Source organism: Sminthopsis crassicaudata, chromosome 3, assembly GCF_048593235.1.
Source record: "Sminthopsis crassicaudata isolate SCR6 chromosome 3, ASM4859323v1, whole genome shotgun sequence".
In the NCBI taxonomy this organism is placed as follows: domain Eukaryota; kingdom Metazoa; phylum Chordata; class Mammalia; order Dasyuromorphia; family Dasyuridae; genus Sminthopsis; species Sminthopsis crassicaudata.
Genome location: NC_133619.1, coordinates 295,036,410 through 295,056,736, shown reverse-complemented (window position 1 = coordinate 295,056,736; position 20,327 = coordinate 295,036,410). Strand labels below are relative to the sequence as shown.

General features: G+C 34.2%; 1 protein-coding gene across 1 annotated transcript in view; it reads left to right on the top strand.

The window, feature by feature from the left end:
- PTCHD1 (patched domain containing 1) overlaps nucleotides 1-20,327 on the top strand; it is a 77,812-nt gene that overhangs the window by 38,922 nt on the left and 18,563 nt on the right. The window contains exon 3 of the mRNA XM_074300929.1: nucleotides 10,053-10,713. Within this exon, the coding sequence (XP_074157030.1) occupies nucleotides 10,053-10,713 (661 nt within the window). The remainder of the gene's footprint in view (nucleotides 1-10,052; nucleotides 10,714-20,327) is intronic.

The following is a 20,327-nucleotide window of genomic DNA, read 5'->3' as shown; positions in this document are numbered from 1 at the left end:
TTTATTATGATCTCTTGAGAAAGGGCAACTCTCAACAGACAAGGTGTCAGTAGAGGAATACAAACACAAGATTAACTAGACCAGAACCCCCACTCCCCCCAACACTCTAAACCCAGAAGTCTATCTCAGAAACAAAAGAATATTAGTAAATAACAAACTCTTTCATTTAAATTTCCCTAGAGAACCTGCTATGTAAGCAGATATTCTTGGATGAAAAAGTTCTGTTACCTGAATTCCCAAAGCCATCATTGCCTTTTAAGGTGAAATACTTCTTTTAAAGTATTTAAATGCTAATAAAGGGGGGAAAACAGAAAGGGGAATGTTTGCCCAAGAAAATGGAACACCTCCAGCTTTTTAGTTTACTATAAACTTACTATTTTAAAGTCTCAAGGCCATATTCCCATGAGAGATCTTTACTCAATTTATCCCATACAGTTTTCAACATTCACCCTTACAAAGCCTTGTGTTCCAACTTTTTTTCTCTCTTCCTTCCCCTCACCTCATTTCCTAAAATGGAAAACAATCCATTATATGTTAAAACATGTGCGATTCTTCTATACATATTTCCACAATTGTCATATAACACAAGAAAAATCAGATCAAAAGGGCAAAAAAAGCAAGCAAACAACAACAAAAAAAAAGTAAAAATACTATGGTGTGATCCACACTCAATCCCCACAATCCTCTCTCTGGGTGCAGATGGCTTTCTCTCTATCACAAGAGATCATTGGAACTGGCCTGAATCTCACTGTTGAAAAGAGCCATACCCATCAGAATTGATCATCATATAATCTTGTTGATGTGTACAATGTTCTCTTAGTTCTACTCACTTCATATAGCATCAGTTCATCTAAGTCTCTCCAGGATTTTCTGAAATCATCCTGCTGATTGTTTCTCATAGAACAATAATATTCCATTATATTCATATATCATAATTTATTTAGTCATTCTCCAACTAATGGACACCTTCAGTTTCCAGTTCCTTGCCACTACAAAAAAGACTGCTATAAATATTTTTGCACATGTGGATCCTTTTCCTTTTTTTATGATCTCTTTGGGATACAGGCCCAATAAAGACACTTCTGGACTAAAAGTTTGATAGCACAGTTTGATAGCCCTTTGGGCATAGTTCCAAATTGCTCTCCAAAATGGTTGGATAAGTTCACAACTCCACCAACAATGTATTAATGTCCCAGTTTTCTCACATCTCCTCCAACATTCATCATTATCTTTTCCTGTCATCTTTGTAACTTTATTTTTCAATGCCTCCCTAAGCATTATTATTTTCTAACATCAACTCAGCATCACTTTCTGCAGTCTCTTTTGCTTGTATATTTCCTAACAAATTTTAGTATGGCACCTATTTGTGCTGCCCATATCTTTAACATCTTGAAATCCCAACTCTGACACTTCCCTATTTGATGCTGTATCTGTAAATTCCATTACAATTTGCTGATTACTTTTTAAAGCTATCAGGAAAGATTTAATACTCTAATCATGGAGATAAATTTCATATTGGATGAATTTTAAAATAACTGCTCTGGTCAATAAGTTCAGGCATACAGGTTTCTGATTTTTGTTCAGTCATTTTTAAGTTATTTCTGATATCTTCAGAAGAAACTGAGTTTTTTTTTTTGGCAAAGATCATAGAGTGATTTTACTATTTCCTTCTCTGGCTCATTTTATAGATGAGGAAACTAAGGCAAATAGGTGCCCAAATTCATATAACTAATAAGTGTCTGAGGTCACATTTGAACTGAGACCACAGCTAGTAAGTATCTGAAATTTGGTGAGTCTTCCTGACTAGAATCTCAGGCCCAGCTCTATCCACTGCGCCATCTACCTACAATACCAACACCAGAAAACATACCACATCAGATTTTTCCTTTTTCACTTGAAACAATCACATACTTTTTCTTGATGCTCAACTAGTTTCCTTTTTGCTTTCAAACTATCTGTTTGCATAAGAAAGCCAGGAAACATAAGCCAGGAAACCATAGTATGTGTTCTCTATTTACTTTCAGTCCACGACTTCTATTTCCATCTCAAATTTACTCCTTTCAAGACCAAAGCTGCTTTTTCTTCGGCTAGGGCTTCAGAGTCAAACTAAGATTGATTGGAAAATTACAGGGTAGTGGTGGCTTTTTCTGCCTTTTAAATCATCACCTTCAATGAAAAATTCTGCCATTTGAAGTTAGTAGACTTTTCATTTTTCTTTCTTTACTTTTTAAATTATGCAAAGGTCCTCAACTAAGATAAGCGTGATACTCCCTCCCAAAACTGCATTATTTCTACAGCATTAACCAGTATAGTGATTTTTTTTTTAATCATTAAAGTGAATCAGGGACACAGAGAGAAGATACATCAAAAAGTAAATTGATAGTTACTCTTTTAATTGACTTCACCCCAAATTTAGTTTAGTATAATGTGAAAATACAATGGTTAGAGACAGTGTTATATTTTTTTGTTCACCTATTAAGTTAGGCATGACTAACTTGCTTTTTGGCTGCACTAAAAATGAATCATGGAATCATTCCCTGACTTGTGATTATTAGAATCCTGATATAATGCACTTCTATTTAAAAATAAATAAATAAATAAAAAGAATAGGGAAAAATGGTATCACGCAAAGGCAGATCATAGCATAGGGAATTTATTTTATTTTGTCAAGTTTAGTAAGACAGATCCATCCAATTCAAAGTGGTTTCCCATTGACGGTTTGCAAAGTGGTATGCAAGTTAATATAGAGCACTCAACTAGGTGCCTATTGATTCAAAATAATTTGTTCTATTTATAGATACCTGGTTTTAACTCAGCAAAATCTAAGTTTCTTTTTTCTGTAATTAAACATAAGCATTCTTTGAAAACACTTTAAAATGTTTAGATTAGGTATCTCTTCAAGGAGGATATTTGGGAGTGAAAAGCAAATATTTAAAATTAGAATGGAAATAACTTCTTTTCTTTTTAAGTTAAAATTAGAAGAAACTTACAATGGAGAAGATAGTAGAAGGTGTAAAGATGCCAGGAGAAATATGCAGAATGCCATTTATGTCACTTTGGTAAAGGAATGTACACCATCTCTCCTATGTATAAGGTTCCTGTTGTTTTCAAAGGAAAATCTGTGTGTGCCAGGGAGATGAGAAGAAGAAATTAGAATCTAATCTATAGTGAAAGGTAGACACAAACTCTTTTAACTATTTCTATATTGACTTTGTTTCAAGCTTCTGTGATAGAAATGTCTTGCCCTGTGTGTGTGTGTGTGTGTGTGTGTGTGTGTGTATGTGTGTGTGTTTATTAAGAACCAATGTGTGACTTCCCAGGATGTGAAATGGTTCAGAAAATGATGACTGTTTTCACCTTATTTATCTAGTCAATCACATTGAACTGTACTGCCTCTTTCTGGTTTTCATATAGCAATAGATCTCTTATCAATCTTTTTAAAAATCATAACTTAATATACTTCAAATCAATATGTGAATCTTATATATATATATATATATATATATATATATATATATATATATATATATACATACACATATATAAATATATACATATTCCATATGTTTTATTTTGTGCATTTAAAAATATTCTGAGAAGGGATCCATAGGCATCACCAGTGGGCAAAATGGGCTCATGATCCAGAAAATGTTAAGAGCTCCAATTATAGGGCTTGTCCGACTTCTGCATTTTATAACACAACTATAAATAACCAAGAACTTGGCATTATTCTCATAGGTATTAATGTTGAAAGGAAAATTAGCTCAGATACAGTAGTATGAACCCAGTGTTCAAAAATTCTTACTTCTGTCGCCATATTTTTCCCCATCTTTATGGTATGGTAACAAATATAAGTAAATGTTACCTTTGTGAGCTGGAAATAGCAACATTAAAATGTTTCTCGTTACTATTTAAAAGGTACTTTTGAAACTATTGAAAAGTGCTTAAAAATGGCAATCCTCACCTATTTCTTAGTTTTGCAACCCATAGTATTTGTGCAAATATACCTATATACATACTTTATTCATATGTGTGTTGAGGTTGGGAAGGGGGACCCCAAAAGTCCCAGACTGGTGTTACAAGGTGACTCAAAAAATTTGCAGACTTGAACCCATCTCCTAGTCAAGGGGCAAAGGTTTATTGAAAGTAATGTACATCATTACCAGGTAAACTGAATTGTAAGGGAATTCAGTAAAAAAACTGAAGGAAGGAGATAAAACAGTTTTCAGTTATAGATATGATAATGCTATGACCTAAGGATAAGAGTAAGGAGTAATTTCTAGATAAATTGAGGGTGTTCTTATTCACTATTGTCTCAGGAATTTGATTGTAGGAGTTTCCTGAGGCCAGAAGCTATTTGGCTAAGAAATGATCAAAATCAGATAGATTGGGTAATTTTCTGAGGCAGATTCCAAAGCCAGAAGATCCAGAACCACTGACCCATTAGAACAGGAACCTCCCAAGGTCAGGGAACCACAAAATCACATTACATCATTTTCACATATACACAATCTCAGTGTATCTATGTATATATATTATATATGTAAGTGTAACTATATATATGTATATTTAGATAAATGTGATCCATAAATGTGATAAACAGTCTTATTTATGATTCTTCCCTATTCTATCATTATTTCACATATGCATATGTCATCTTCCAGACTAAATCATAAATTCCCTGAAGTCAAGGAAATATAAAGAATATGAAGTCATATTCTCTTACATTGCAATTCTTAGTGACCACAAAGTCAGTGCAATAGATACTTAATAGATTAAATGTACTCATATTTTGCATATTTGCAATTATAGAAGACACTTTTTGAGAGGCATTAGAGTATAGCTGAATAAGGACTAGATTTGGGAAGTTAAAAGACCTGTATTTGAATCCTAGATCACTTACTATTATTTGCTGCACAAATTACTTTACCTTCTTTACAAGGGTACCAGTTTCCTCCCTAGTAAAATTAGGGGATTTGATTCAATGGCCTGAAAGATCCTTTTTAGCCATAATTCTATGATCTTATGATGCTGTAGCAGACTGATATTTTATTAAAGTCTAGGCCTATAAAGTCATAAAATATTAGATCTGAACAGGATCTAAAAGACTGTTTTTTCCAACTCTGTGAGGTTTTATTTGTTTACAGATGAGGAAATTAAAGTCCATATCGCAGAATTGTAGATACAAAGCTGGAAGGGAACTCAAAAGACTGCCCCCATCCCAAACCCCACATTTTTCAGATGAGTTAACTCAGACAAAGACATAAGTAGCTGGGTGAATGTCACAGACAGTGAATAGCAAAGCCAGGATTAGAATCCATATTCTCTTTCCACAGTATCACTCTGCCTCTCACATTTAAGTGACCTTTTAAATTGGAGCAAGGAACAGATGTCCACTAGTTGACACATCTGGTTTTGGGTTTTTTTTTTACAACTAAAGGAAAAATACAACACAATTTTCTTTCATATTTAACTTATATTGTTCCAAAGTATTTTTGTGACCTATCCTATTTTATGAAGTTTTCCTTTTTACTATCTCTCCTTCCCCCCTCCCCCACTTATATGAATAGAGTTCAGTAAAAGGATTCAAGAGTTTCTTCTTTAACTTTATTCATTGTCCTTCATGGAAAAAGTCCATCCACCAAGTGGATTGTTTACAACAATGTTTTTTTTTTAATTTTTAGTTTTCCTCAGCAGATTCACTTCTCTTTCCAATAACAGTTTTTTGACTCAAGAAATGCTTAACTTTATTATCTTTTTAAGTAAAGAAGCACCATTAGAAAAATACATTATTTATTGCTTTCCCAAAATATTATTTTAAGTGTCTACTGTTTCTCTATGTTAATATACAGAATAAAAAGTTTACTATATGTTCAAATTAAGTATTTTTCTCTTTAAGCAATTAATTCATAATGTAAAATATGATGATAGCTGCTTCTTTTCGGGAAATATAGGATTTTTGTCTGTCTTCACTTTTTCATGTCTTTTATCATATAATTTCATCTTTTATCGAAAAACTGCATTTACTACAGGAAAATTTGACAATCCTCACCTCTTTTGCCAGGTGGCCTAAGAAGCCAGTCTTTCTGTGATTACTTTTCTTGCTGATACATGATCTACCCATCTCTCTGTTGGAAATTCAAATTAGCTGCATTTTTTTTTTTTGCTAAGGAGATAGAGACTTCTTTCATATACTTCAATAAGATCTACCATTCTCATTTATCCAGTTTATCTTTTATGATTAGCATGGACCCATGTTAGGGAAATTAACCTACTCTTTATTTCCCCAAACATGTGGTCTGGTAAATCACAGTTATATATTAATCGGTCTCTCTCCAAGATATGCATCTCACTAAACATTTTAACACTGTCTCCTTTCCTATGACCACTGTTAGCAGGGCATTCTTATAGCCTCAGAGGATTAATGAAAAATCCCTCCATATGGATTTCAAACCCATGGCTTAACATCTTCCTATTATACTAGCTATGGTCACCAAAAAACATGCCTAATATTTACATTTGTGCAGTCATTCACATTCTTCTCTAGCCCTTCTACTGTTATTTCTCATCTTCAGAATTCTCTTTTCGTCTCCACCAAAATTTTGTTTATCTTTTATCCTTAAATTTGTTTTTATTATTCTTTGCAACAAAATTGTCATTTCTATTTTGGAAGGGGTCATGTGTATTGTTTTTATTTTTAATGAAAATCCACCCTGTCATTCTTCTAAGTTTCTAAGCTGCAGAAGATTGGATATAAATATACTTTCACAGCTTAAAAACATTTAAGACATTTTGCTCATTGCTAATCCAAAAGCATCCAAACAAAAATTTAGCATATGGTTAGACTTCTGTAAGAAAGCCTCCTAGTTAATTTCGAAGAGGGATAAGGAGGACATACCATTGTGAAATTTGGGAGGATGTGGAATTCTAATCCAACATAATAAATTAATGTAGTTCTCATGAATCTGGGAACAGGTACTAATGTTCCTGGCTCCAGGTTTCTCATAGGCTAGCACAAATCTTGGCAACTGCCCCTTAGACTTTTTGAAAAGGGATTATAAATGTCACACTCACACTTATATACATAAAGCAAAGTTTCTTTCCAAACTGCCAAGCCAGGATATAAGGAACAGGGGCATCTGTGCTTAAAAGGGCACAGAATACTAAAATATTATTGATTATTACAATATTACCAATTGCGCAGATTTTGCACTTTTATACATTAAATATCTTCTGTTTCTATTTTATTGAGATAATGACAGCCACATGCCCTTTTCTTTAGAAAAAAATTAATTTGATTCAACAAACTTAACTATCTACTATGGTCTGAATACGGAGGATAAAATAGAATTGTTACATTCAGACCAGAACTGGAGTATTGTTTTCAGACTGGATTAAAACATTTTAGAAAGTTCATTAATAAGATGGAAAACATCTAGAAGGACTTGCAATAAGACTCCTTATTCCTTTTTGAGGAACGTAAGTTGTTTAGAAGAGGAGACTTGGTAGAGTGGGGAAAGGAGAGAGAGCCTGGAGAGATTATGATTATTATCATTAAGTAGCACTGTTAAGAGCAGTATATTTGAAGGGAGGGGGTGGAGGGGAATCTGTTGCTCTGCTTCTGCCTCTTGTATGATCTTGGGCAAATGACGAATTCTATTTCTTCACCTATTAAGTAAGCAGTTTGAGATAATTTATAAGGTACTTTCCAGAGTTAAACCAGTGGATCTTGAACTTTAAAGGCTGTCACAGAACTGTGAGATTTGACTTGTTTTTCAGAGCTGGAAAGTGGAAGGTGGTAAAAGGCAGATTCTGGTTCAATGTAAAGAACTTCCTAATAGAGCTAGCCAAAAGCCCCTGAGATGGTAGTTTTCATACAGTAGACATCTTCACACAGAGACTAGATAACTGCTTGTTTAATTATGTTGTAGAGACTCAGACTGCAAATCTGTGATCCTATGAAATAGATGTATTGAAAATTGAAGTCCAGTAAAAGTTAGAATATCTTTCATAACATTGACTCAATAGCTATGTGGCACAGACAGGAAGGTCTGAGTTCAAATCCCAGCCACAGATGTTTACTAGCTGTGTGACCCTACGTAAATCACTTAACTCTATTTGCTTCAGTTTCTTCCTCTACAAATCAACCTGGAGAAGAAAATGGTAAGCTACCCTAGTTCTTTTTTAAGAAAACCCTAAATGGGGTCATAGAGAGTGGAACACAACTGAAATGACTCAACAAGTTAATTTTAGATTTAGATTTAGATGGTATGGACCAGATTTTTTTTTTTACTACGAACAATTAATGACAAATCACATAATGGGCTTAATTTTTTTTATTTCAAAAATCAGTTTGGAACGCTACACTACTTTATTTCAAGCTCATTGTGAATAGAAATCACATTTTTGTGGCTAGCACTATGCCTTTTACATTAAAACTTTATACCAAAACAACTGAAAGTTCTTAAACCAGTAAAAAGGATGCAGACTTGGGTTTTCCTTGAGTTAACTGCATGATCAGTTCTCTGAGAAGAGTTAAATAAATAGTGCCTTGGTAAGTACAAATCAATTTTATCCTATATGTTATCAATGTATTAAGGAATAAGATTTTGAACTTGAATCTCTACAATGTTGAGAAGTAGAAAGAATCATGAGAATTCAAATGCAGAAATTTTGGCTATCAGCAATCTTAAAGGCATCATGTATGCTTTTATAGCCCATGATGTGAAGACAAAAGACTTGGATTTGTTTCTTGGCTATTTGTATCTTGGGTATATCTTGACTATATGACTTATTCAATTCAACTAGCTTCTTTGTTTTTCCATCATTTTCTATCATGTCCAACTCATCATGATGGCATTTGAGGTTTTTCATGGCAAAGAGATTTGTAGTTTGCCGCTTCCTTCTCCAGCTCATTTTACAAATGAGAATCTGAAGCAAACAGGTTTAAATGATTTGCCCAGGATTACACTGCTAGTTAGTGTCTAGGGCTGGATTTGAACTCAGGAAGATGAGTCTTCCTAATTCCAAATCAGGCATTATGTGCACTGTGCCACCTAGCTGCCTCTAACTATCATCTGTTAAGTTTCTATTATGTGGCAGGAACTGTGCTAAGCACTGGTGATAGAGAAAGAAAATGAAATCATCTCTGATCTCAAGGTGCTCATGTACTATTGGGAAGGTGACATGTAAGTTGGGGGAGGGAAGTAAGGGGCAAGACATGATAACCTCTCCAGGACTCAGTTTATTCATTTGTAAAAATGTTGAGCTAAATGACCTCTACAGGTCTCTTTCAGCTCTACATCAAGTCCTATATGTATAACTTTGGTTATGGGACATTGTGGTGAAGAAGAGGGAAATCTTGGTCCCTGAGAGTTTATTTAAACATGAGACTCATCATCAATAATACAGCTTTTGAATGATGTCAATGTTCCTTGATGCTTAGTAACATTAAAGCTATTATCTCTATAGCCTTCTTTCACATGCTTAGACATTAAAAACAGACTGTGAATTGTATTAGCAACAAGGTGAATATTTCATTACCTTTATGATCTAAAATGATTTAAACTGATGAGCTGATCATTTAGCCATTCTGGTTATCTGTAAATTGCCTGTAAGGGACTGATTTACAGAAGTCTTTTGCACTTTTAGTCAGTCATTTGAAAATGAAGCATTGTAGCTGACTAGATTATTTTTAAACACGAGAGAGATTGAAGAATAGTGGATGTGTCATTTCTATAAATCAAAACCTAATTGAATTGTGAATAAAGTATATTTAGGGAACCACACCAGTATTTAATACATATTTTGTATTATTACAACAGTCTTCTGATTTTATATCAAAACATCAATCAGAACTTTATTTTAATTAAACCAAATGGGTAAACAAAAATAGATAGATAGATAGACAGATAGATAGATAGATAGATAGATAGATAGATAGATAGATAGATAGATAGAGGAAAGACTGAAATCAGCAAAGCTAATGTCTTTATGCATGTTGTGAAATAAATTTTATTCACCAATAATGACTGTAATTTTTTTCCCCATAGTTGCACTCTGCTGTGACCAGGATGCAAGTACAAAGACCTGGTTTTAATTATACATTTGCTCATATATGTATCCTGAATAATGATAAGACTTGCATAGTGGATGACATAGTGCACGTCCTGGAGGAATTAAAGACTGCTCGTGCCACAAACCGGACCAATTTTGCAATCACATATCCGATCACTCACTTAAAAGATGGGAGGGAAGTGTATAATGGACATCAGCTGGGTGGTGTCACCGTGCACAGCAAAGATCAGGTCAAATCTGCACAAGCCGTCCAGCTCACCTATTATTTGCAAACACTCAACTCTTTAAACGACATGGTAGCAGAGAGGTGGGAATCCAACTTTTGTGACACAGTCAAACTTTTCCAGAAATCTAACGGGAAAATCAAAATGTACCCTTACACATCCTCGACGCTGAGGGAAGACTTTCAGAAGACCAGCCGTGTGTCTGAACGTTACCTGATCACAAGCCTGGTCCTAATGGTCACTATGGCTGTCCTCTGTTGCTCCATGCAGGACTGTGTCCGTAGCAAACCTTGGCTGGGCCTCCTTGGATTGGTCACAGTAAGTCTGGCCACACTAACTGCAGCTGGGATCATCAATCTTACTGGTGGGAAATACAATTCCACCTTCCTGGGAGTCCCCTTCGTCATGCTGGGTAATTATTATTTGTTTCTTTCTCTTTATCCTGCTAGTGATGGTTGTACATAGGTCTTTAAGGGATGAAAGTTAGAGAGAGAGAGAGAGAGAGAGAGAGAGAGAGAGAGAGAGAGAGAGAGAGAGAGAGAGAGAGAGAGAGGAATGAGAGTTTGAGAATTGTCTTCTCAAGTCTCCTTTTCATATGAAGCAATCTAATTTTGCTCATGTGCCCTAGGATATTCCAGTTATGTCACATGCCAATTATACTCGATAAGAAGCCTAGTAGAAGGAATCTTGAAGTAGGGATTAACAGACCCAAATTTTAATCTTGTCTTGTTCCCTTTGGTTGTTTGACATTCAGAAAAATACTAAACTGTTCTATACTTCAAATTCTCCTTTTATAAAATGGGGGAGGGGAATAATATTTTCCTTTTTGACTCATAGAGTTGTTAACAAGGATCAGAGAAAATAAGGGGATAGATATAAAAGTACTTTGAAAATTAAAAGTGCTAAATACAGTCAAAGTAGTGTTATGATCCTAATCCTCCTTGTTATTAACGAATTCAAATTTATAATGTGTCAGAGTTTATTCATTCCTGAAGGCAGCAGGTATTTCCAAGGAGAGCTCAATGATGCATTGGGATTGATTCCATTTACTCAAGAAGTGTCTCAGCACTTAACCTCCACAAGAAATGGTGTGATCTAGTGGAAGGCTCTTGGGTTAGCAGTCAGATGATATATATGGTTTTTAGTTCTGGCTAATCACTTAGCTAAAGAATGACATTTCTCTACTCAGAAATCTTTAGTGACACTCCATTTACATAGCAAATAAAATCTAAATCAGTTATCTTGATAGTTAGGGTTCTCTACTAATTGATTCTCACCTGTCTTTCTAGCTTTATTTTACCCAAACTTAAACAATTCTCCATCTTTCATGCTTTTCTTATCTCCATGGCTTTGTTCATGCTTTCTCTCTTGCCTAAAATGTGTTTCTCTTTTACTCTCCTACCCATAGACACACATATACACATACACACACACACACACACACACACACATATATACATATGTATGTGTGTATATATATATATATATATATATCCACTTATTAAAATTCTTCCCTTCTAGTCCTTTGATTTTTATGAAACCATTCCTGATCCTTCCCCTACTTCCTCCAGATAAAATTAATCATTACCTATTCAAAATTTTAAGGACATGTCTTACACCTTTTATATGACCCACTATCATATGACAAAGAGTTGCAAATGTCCTTAGAGACTATCTAATGTATATTTAAGTAAGTATCCCTATATAACATACCTGAAAAGCAGAATCCAGATTCTGCTTTAAAATCTTGCTTGATAAGGATTTCACTGACCTTCAAGGCAATCCTTTTCACTTTTAGACAAGTCTTTTAAGATGTTTTTCCTTATGTTTGACTTGAATTCTGCATCTCTGTAACTTTTACCTACTCTTTTTAGTTTTCTTCTTCAGAATTAAGCAAAATGATCAACCAACTAACCAACAAGATGTATTAAGCATCTGCCATGTGCCAAGTACAATATTAGACACATGAGTACAAAGCCGAAAATAGACTAGCCCTTTTTTTCAATTACCTTACATTCTGTTGGATCTAATTTGTCTTACATATTACTGCCTTTCATATACTTGGAGACAACTACCATTTTCTTCCTTGGGTTTCTTTTTTTCAAAATAAAGCGTGTCTGGGTACAGTGAGGAGGTACAGTAAATAAAGCATCAGCCCTGAAGTCTAGAGACCTGAGTTCAAATCTGCCCTCAGGCACTTAATACTTCCTAGCTATGTGACCCTGGGCAAGTCACTTAACCCCAATTGCCTCAACAACAACAACAAAATTAATAAATAAGCAAATAAATAAATGAATAAGTAGATAGATAGATAGACAGACAGACAGATAGATAAATACAAATAAAGTATATCCATTTCCTTTAGCTGATTCTCAGACATATTACTTTTGCTCATGGCTACTTGGGTATCTGTTATATCCCTTCTATTAGATTGTAAGTTCCTTTAAAAGCAAGAATTCTGCCTTATTATATCTTTGTATATACTTTTATAGAATATTTTGCACTGTGGGGATAGAATAAGGAAAAGGAATGGGTTCTCATCCTGTGAACTGATATACATAGCTCCCTCTTCCTGTACAGATCTGCAGTTTAGAGTTTTTAGAGAGTTGCCTTTAAACAAAGTCCATATCACTCCTGAGAACAACTCAAATCAGATTAAGATGTAATTTGGAAATGTTTTAGAAAATAATAAAAATAAAATAAAACATAGATAATATTAATATGTGGTTTTCTAAGTCAATTTATATGACCCACAAGCATCCTCATGTACAGTATAGTGGTCCCTGTTTCTAGCTGAGTTTAAGCAGTAGCCTAGAGCACTTAGGAATTAAATGATATCCCAGATCACTTATCCCATAAATGAACTCAGGTCTAATTGATTTTAGAGCAGATTTCTACCTATATGCAATATTGCTTCTTGTCTTGAACATAATAGGTAATTCTAATATAGCTATGTTAGATTATCCTAGATTGGATCAGTTTAAATTTCTAAGGTACCTTACAACTCTAAGATTCTATTTTTTAAAAATCAGTATCATTAGGGTTCATTCCAATAATTACTGTCTGATAGCTTTAGCCATCTGCTAACTAAGAAAACATCCTATAGGAATTAGTGTTTTCACTGTAGCTTTTCTGAGGACCTAGAATTGAGAAAGATTGTGTTTGCTTCTCCCCCCACCTCCATTTCATTACTTCCTTTGGCAAAATTAAAATGTCATTTGGAATCTGATACCATCGTGATGGATGAAGCAGCATTTTGTAGTGGGAAAAAAATCACTGCAACTTGTCTTATTAGCATGCCTTGTGCCCTGTATGTAGTGGTGGCAATGGAAATTCTTTTCCATTATGTGTTGCAGTTAAATGACAGGCATGCTGGTGGGACCAAAATTAAATTCTACCTCTGTTACCACCACTGCCCACAGAAGTTTAGTTTTAGAAAATCACATACAATAAATTGAAGCTTTCACAAGGATTACTCTGATGGAGTTGAAAAGTATAAGGATTTACCTGAGTTTACCCTACACATACATACACATACAGCCTTCTTTTCACACAAATACACATACAGCCTTCCTTTCCTTCCAAATCCAATAACTATCTTGTAAAGAGGGAACAACAATCCTTCAGAAAAAATTTTGGACATAACTTAAGTAGCAGTATAATATAGGATTTTAACTATTTAAATATATTTCTCAATTTTAAGTCACTCCTGCAGAAATTGTTGTTCCTGTTAAATTATTTAAGTCAAGTCTTGACTTTTTATATTCTATTTGGTGTTTTCTTGACAAAGATATTGGAATGGCTTGCCATTTCCTTCTCCTGCTCATTTTACAAATGAGGAAATTGAGGCAAACAGGGTTTAAATGATTTGCCCTGGATCACACAGCTAGAAAGTGTCTGAGTATAGATTTGAACTCAGATCTTTATAATTCCAGGCCTGGTTTTCTACCTATACCACCTAGCTATACAATTTTAGAGTTTTTATAAGATAAATATAAATAAAAAGGAGGCAATTTAGTAGGAGGATGAAAGGAAAGAATAAGGTTACTCAATGAGGTCAATGGTTCCTATAAAAATAGAATTATAGGATTTAGAGCTTAAAGGGACCCCAAAGATCATGGGATCATAGAATCATAAATTTAGAGACTGAAGAGAACATATAGGTCATTCATTTTATATATTAGGAAACTGAGGCCCAAATTTGCCCAAAGTTATATAAGTAACACAGATGAGATCTGAGCCTATGTCTGGATTCTAAACCCATGCTTCCATGATAAGGACAAGGAACATCAGCATCACATATAAAGCACCTTAGGATGTAACTAATGATCTAAAGAACAACATAAAAATTTTCAAAAATTTCTTTAAAATCCTAATCTGTATAATCTTCTTAAACATTTAATCACAACTGCCTTTTTCCTCTTGTATCCCCAACGATTAGCACAGTGCCTGGTCCTTAATAGGGGCCTATTTACTTATTAACTAATCATAACAATAATTACAATAATACTAAGTATCTTTTACTTAACATTGTCTTAAGTAGGACAGAAGGAAAATATTAAAATAAAATTTAACTATCATTTGCCACAACTTTAAACAGTTTGAGAAACATGGAGCTGGTGACTACTGTCAGAGTTACAGTCAAGAGAAATCTGGCACTCTCAGTAAGAAACAGAGGCACTGCGGGGGCCTCAAACTCCCTCATTTGCAATTTGTGAAGAAAGCTGCGTTCATTGATTAGATAGCCATTTTTCCTGCTGAAAATCAGTATGCAACTTTTCTGTACATTTTGCAGCCTGAGTAGATCTCAAATTACTGAGTCACAATGTGAAGTGATGTTACACGTTTTAGTAGTTTAAGCCCATTTGCAATAAATACTATGCCACAGTAGAATGGGTGCTTATGCTCATAAAGACAAATAAGCCCATATTGAAGGTGGTTCAGAGTCAGAATTTCATAGCTAAACTGATTCTCATAGTGTGATGTTAAAATGAAATATAAAGGGTCTAAATTTCTTGTGTCACCTGAAACTCAACAGGCATTTATTAAGCACCTACTATGTCTTAGGCACTAGAGATAGAAAGACAAAAAATCAAATAGTCCTAGATTTCAAGGAGTTTACATTCTACTGGGGGAGGGGAGTAAGGAGAAAAAGGAAGTGAGTAACATATAAATAAATAAGTAAATACTAAATATACACCAACATCCCAAAACTTCTAGGTTTTTAAATCTTACTAAAAAATTTTATGTTCTTAATTTTTGCAACTAGGTGACTCAGTGATAGAATGCTGGACTTGGAGTTAAAAAGGCTTCAAATCCAGCCTTTGTGACTCTGGGCAAGTCACTTAACACCGTTTACCGCAAGTCCTTCTTTGTAAAATGACTGGAGAAGAAAATGGCAAACTATTCTTTTATCTTTATTAAGAAATGACCCAAATGGGGTCACAAAGCATCAGACTAAACTGAATAACTTACATGGTAGTAATGTGATATACTAGATGTAGCACTGAAGCAGAAACCTATTTTCTTTTTTGTTTCCAGCAAGGTGGAACAGTGGATATAATGTTGGACTTGGAGTCACAAAGATATGTGTCCAAATATTGCCTGAGATACTTACTGTGTGATCTTGGGTAGATCATTTCCTTTTTCTTAACTTCAGTTTCTTCATCTGTAAAATGGGATAAAAATACTACCTAGGTTGTTATTGATGTTCAAATGAGATGATGTGTGTGCTAGTTTGCTAACCTTAAAGCATTCTGGAAAAAAATACACATATACACACACACATACACACACACCACACACACACACACACACACACACACACACACACACACACACACACACACACTGTAGTCATCAGTTCTGTGCTGCAAACTTGGTTTGATAATGTTTGTCCAAGAAGATTTTGTGAGGGCTCCTGACACTTTTAGAACCCATAGCTAAAAAGAGGCATGAAAAAAGGATCAGTAAAATTTATCACTTGACACAATTTTTGCAGTTCTGCAGCAAAGAATAATTTATTACCTTAAGGTAGATTGCTAAGAATTCTCTGACTAAGGAATAATTCTTTGGTAAGAAACAAAAGTGGCAAATGAATACATATCCATGAGCTTCAGGCAAATTAACTCTCTTGTCATTGAGTCATTTTTTCAGTTTTGTTTGATTCTTTATGACCCCATTTGGGTTTTTTGTTTTGTTTTGTTTTCAAAGATATTGAAGTGGATTGTCATTTCCTGCTGCAGATCATTTTACAGATGAGGAAACTGAGGCAAATAGGATTAAATGTCTTGCCCAGGGTTACCAGCTATTGCCCAACTAATAGATAACTAAGACTAGATTTGAACACAAATCTTGACCTATATCCACTGCAAGTCACTTAATCTCTATTTGTTTCAGTTTCCTCCACTGTGAAATGGGAACAATAGTAGGATCTATCTCCTTGGGTTATTATCAGGATAAATTGAGGTAATATTTGCAAAGCATTTAGCTCAGAGCTTGAAATATAGTGAGCTATATAAATGTTGACTATTATTATTATTAACTGAACTGAAAAATTTCCTCTTCCAGAGATGAACATAGATTTGCTATTTTGTCTACTCACATAAACTTTTTTCTAAAAAAAATTAGAATTTATATACCAAAGTACTATATTATGAAATATATTCATATCATAATGCCCTTATATATATCTGATTCTCAGAAAAAACCTTGAGAGGTAGGTAATATTATTTTCCACATTTTACAGATGAAGAAGCTGAGAAATTCATTGACTTGCCCATAGATAATAAGTATCTGAGGCACATTTGAATGAATGCAGGTTGAATTGACTTCAAGTTAAGCATATCATGTACTGTGTTACCTGTTATTATTGTTAGTCATTTTCAGCTGTGTCTGACTCATTATGACCCCATTCAGAATTTATACTAGAATGGTTTGCCATTTCCTTTTCCAACTCACTTTACAGATGAGAAAACTGAGGCTAAAAGAGTTAAATGGTTTATCCAGGGTCACACAACTACTAAATGAATGAAGGCTTGATTTGAACTCCAGGCCCAGCTCTCTATTCATTGTACCATCTACCTGCCCACTATGACACCTAGCTGCCAATGAAGAAAAATATCTGAATTAATTAAATCTATAAGAATACAGGATATTATGTTGAGGTCACTGAAAGGAAAGCACTTATAAATACTAGCTACTCTATGAGGAGAAAAATGAGTTTTAAGCTCATTTGGTTCACATAAATTACATTGAATTCTATGATTTTTCTCAGAGAATTTAGTAATTCTGTCTTTCCATAAGAAATCTGACTCTGTTCTAATTTCCTATAAATAGGTTTATTTGTTTTTCTTTATTAAATATTTTCACGCTGAAACTGAAATCATGATCCATTGCCAAACCATCCCATTACATTTTCCCATTTTATAAACTCTTTATCAACTGGACAAACTAAGAAAAAAAAAACCATTGCACTTGTGTGGTAAGGGCAAAGAAAACAGAAAAATTCTCACAGATGTAAATATCTATGCAGTAGCTCTTGATGTCTGTATATGTTCAGCAGATGTACTTAACTTTGAGGAAATCTAGATTGACAAAACATACAGTAAGAAATTTTTCTCTTTATAAGAGCATGGAATTCCTCTACCTTAGAAATCCATGCATTTTACATCATATTTTTAAAATATAGTACTCCATTTGAAAAAAATCAATTTTCAAAAAAACAAAAATAGGTATATTTGTGGTATAAAATAAAATGTGGTATGAAATAAAATATATGATGTTAATACTTGGTTATTTCTGAGTTTGTTATCTATATAGTCTAATGCTGCCTTCTGAGGGCTACTTATCCAGTCAATTTCAAAATTTTGAGGTTTTTTTTTTCCATTAGTATTCCATGCCTCTTCTCCCTCCCATTAGTTTGAGAATATATATGTTTGTATACTACAAATTCTTGGAGGAAAAAGAGGAAATGGCAAACAACATATATATATATTAACATATATATTACATATACATATACATATATTAATATACATATGTGAGGATATGCATGTGCATGTCATATGAATATATATCACTACTTTTCACACTTTCTAAGTCTTTGTTGTTCATTTGGGTCATGTCTGATTCTTCAGGTCCTCCTTTGGAGGTTTCTTGGCAAAGATCCTGGAGTGGATTGCCATTTTCATTCTCTATCCCATTTTATAGAAGAGGAAACTGAGGCAAACAAGATTTAGTGACTTGTCCAGGGTCTTACAGCTAGTATGTGTCTGAGGCCAAGTTTTGAACTTGGGCCCAGTTCTCTAACCACTGTGCCTCCTAACTGCCTTTTTAACTATACTAGTAGTAAAATGAATAAAATCAGCTTTCTTTTCATATCACATGCCTGGAACAAATGTATTCATCATTGTGGATGAAGAATCAAATATTAATTTCTCATGCTAATCCTCATGCCTGAAATATTCTCCCCCCTCATCTCCATCTCCTGATTTATTTGGTTATCTTTAAGTTGCTGCTAAAAGTTTATTTTCTACAAAAAAAATGATCCTCCCTAGTTCCTTCCTTCTCTTGGTTACCTCCCCTTGTCTTGTTTGTACCTTGTTGTTTTCGTGCTGTTTTTCCCATTAGATTGTTGGCATCTTGAGAGTAAGGACCATCTTTGTTTTTCTTTGTATCCTCAGCATTTAGAACAGTCCCTGGAACATAGCAGATGAGTACACTTAACAGTAAAGTCAAGTCAGTAAGTATTTATTAAGTGCTAAGAACTGGGAATATAGAGAAATCTGAAAATAGCTCCTACTCTCAACAGGCTCACCATGATGGGAGACACAACATGAAACAACTATGTACAAATAAGAAAAATAGGAGGAGGTCTAAGAGTGAAGGCATTAGCATTAAGGATGACTGGGAAAGGTTTCTTGATAAAAGTGGGGGTTTAGGTAAGACATAAAGGAAACCAAGGAAGGTAGAAGGCAGAGATAAAGAGAGAATAGAATTCTACAAAAGGGAGCTGCCAGTGAAAAATGAAGGGAGTTAGAAAATGTCCAGCACTGCTAGATAGCAAAGTATATAAAAAGCAGAATAGAAGACTAGAAATAAAGGGACTAAGCTATAAAGTCAAATAAAGGATTTTCTATTTGATCCTGGATGTAATAGGGAGCCACTTGTGTTTATTGAACAAGATGGTCATTATTAAGTTCTCTAACCAAAAATTATTTCTGACTCCCAAAGCCAGCCAGATAATCAGTGAATGAATTAGCTTTAAAACCCAAGTCCATGACTCCTAGCCCCATAATATTTTTACTGGATTTGGTTCCAAAAAGTTTGGATTTGTATCCTGGCTACACTATTCATAAGCAGTGTAGTAGAAGAGAAATTGTTTGACTTCTCCAAATTACAAGTTCTTTTTGTTTAATTGGTAAAAATACTACCTGCTGTCTATATCTTACAAGGTTATTGTAAGGATTATACAAGGTAATATATGTGAAGACTTTTTGTAAGGTTTAAAATAAAAAACAAATATATTTATTAAGATGTTTTCTGGATAATCCAACATACACTTTTTTGCTGAAGCTCAATATTCTGATGACTCACTATGAAATGGAGATAATCCTAAACAATCTTACCCAGGTGGAAAGTTCTATTAAGGTGGCAATGATAGTGTATGATACACCTTCATCCAAGGGCCAGCATAGCTGAAAGTGGCTAATTATAGTTATAGGTCTATAGCAGACTTATTGATACAAATATGGATTTTCTGCTATATCTTAGGATCTCTCCTCACCCAAACTTTGAGAGTAAAGATTATGATTCAGGAAAATGTTTAATGCCAGATTTTGAGTCAGAGAATCTGCCTTCAAATACCAGCTCTCCCATTTACTACTTACATAACCTCCCCTTTCCTTGGCCTTAGCCTGTTATTCTGTAAGAGAAAGGAGTAGGCATTTTATCCAGCTCTAATTCTATAATCCATGGCCTAAGAGGAGACATTTGGATAAAGACCCATGTCACTTAACTTCTCTT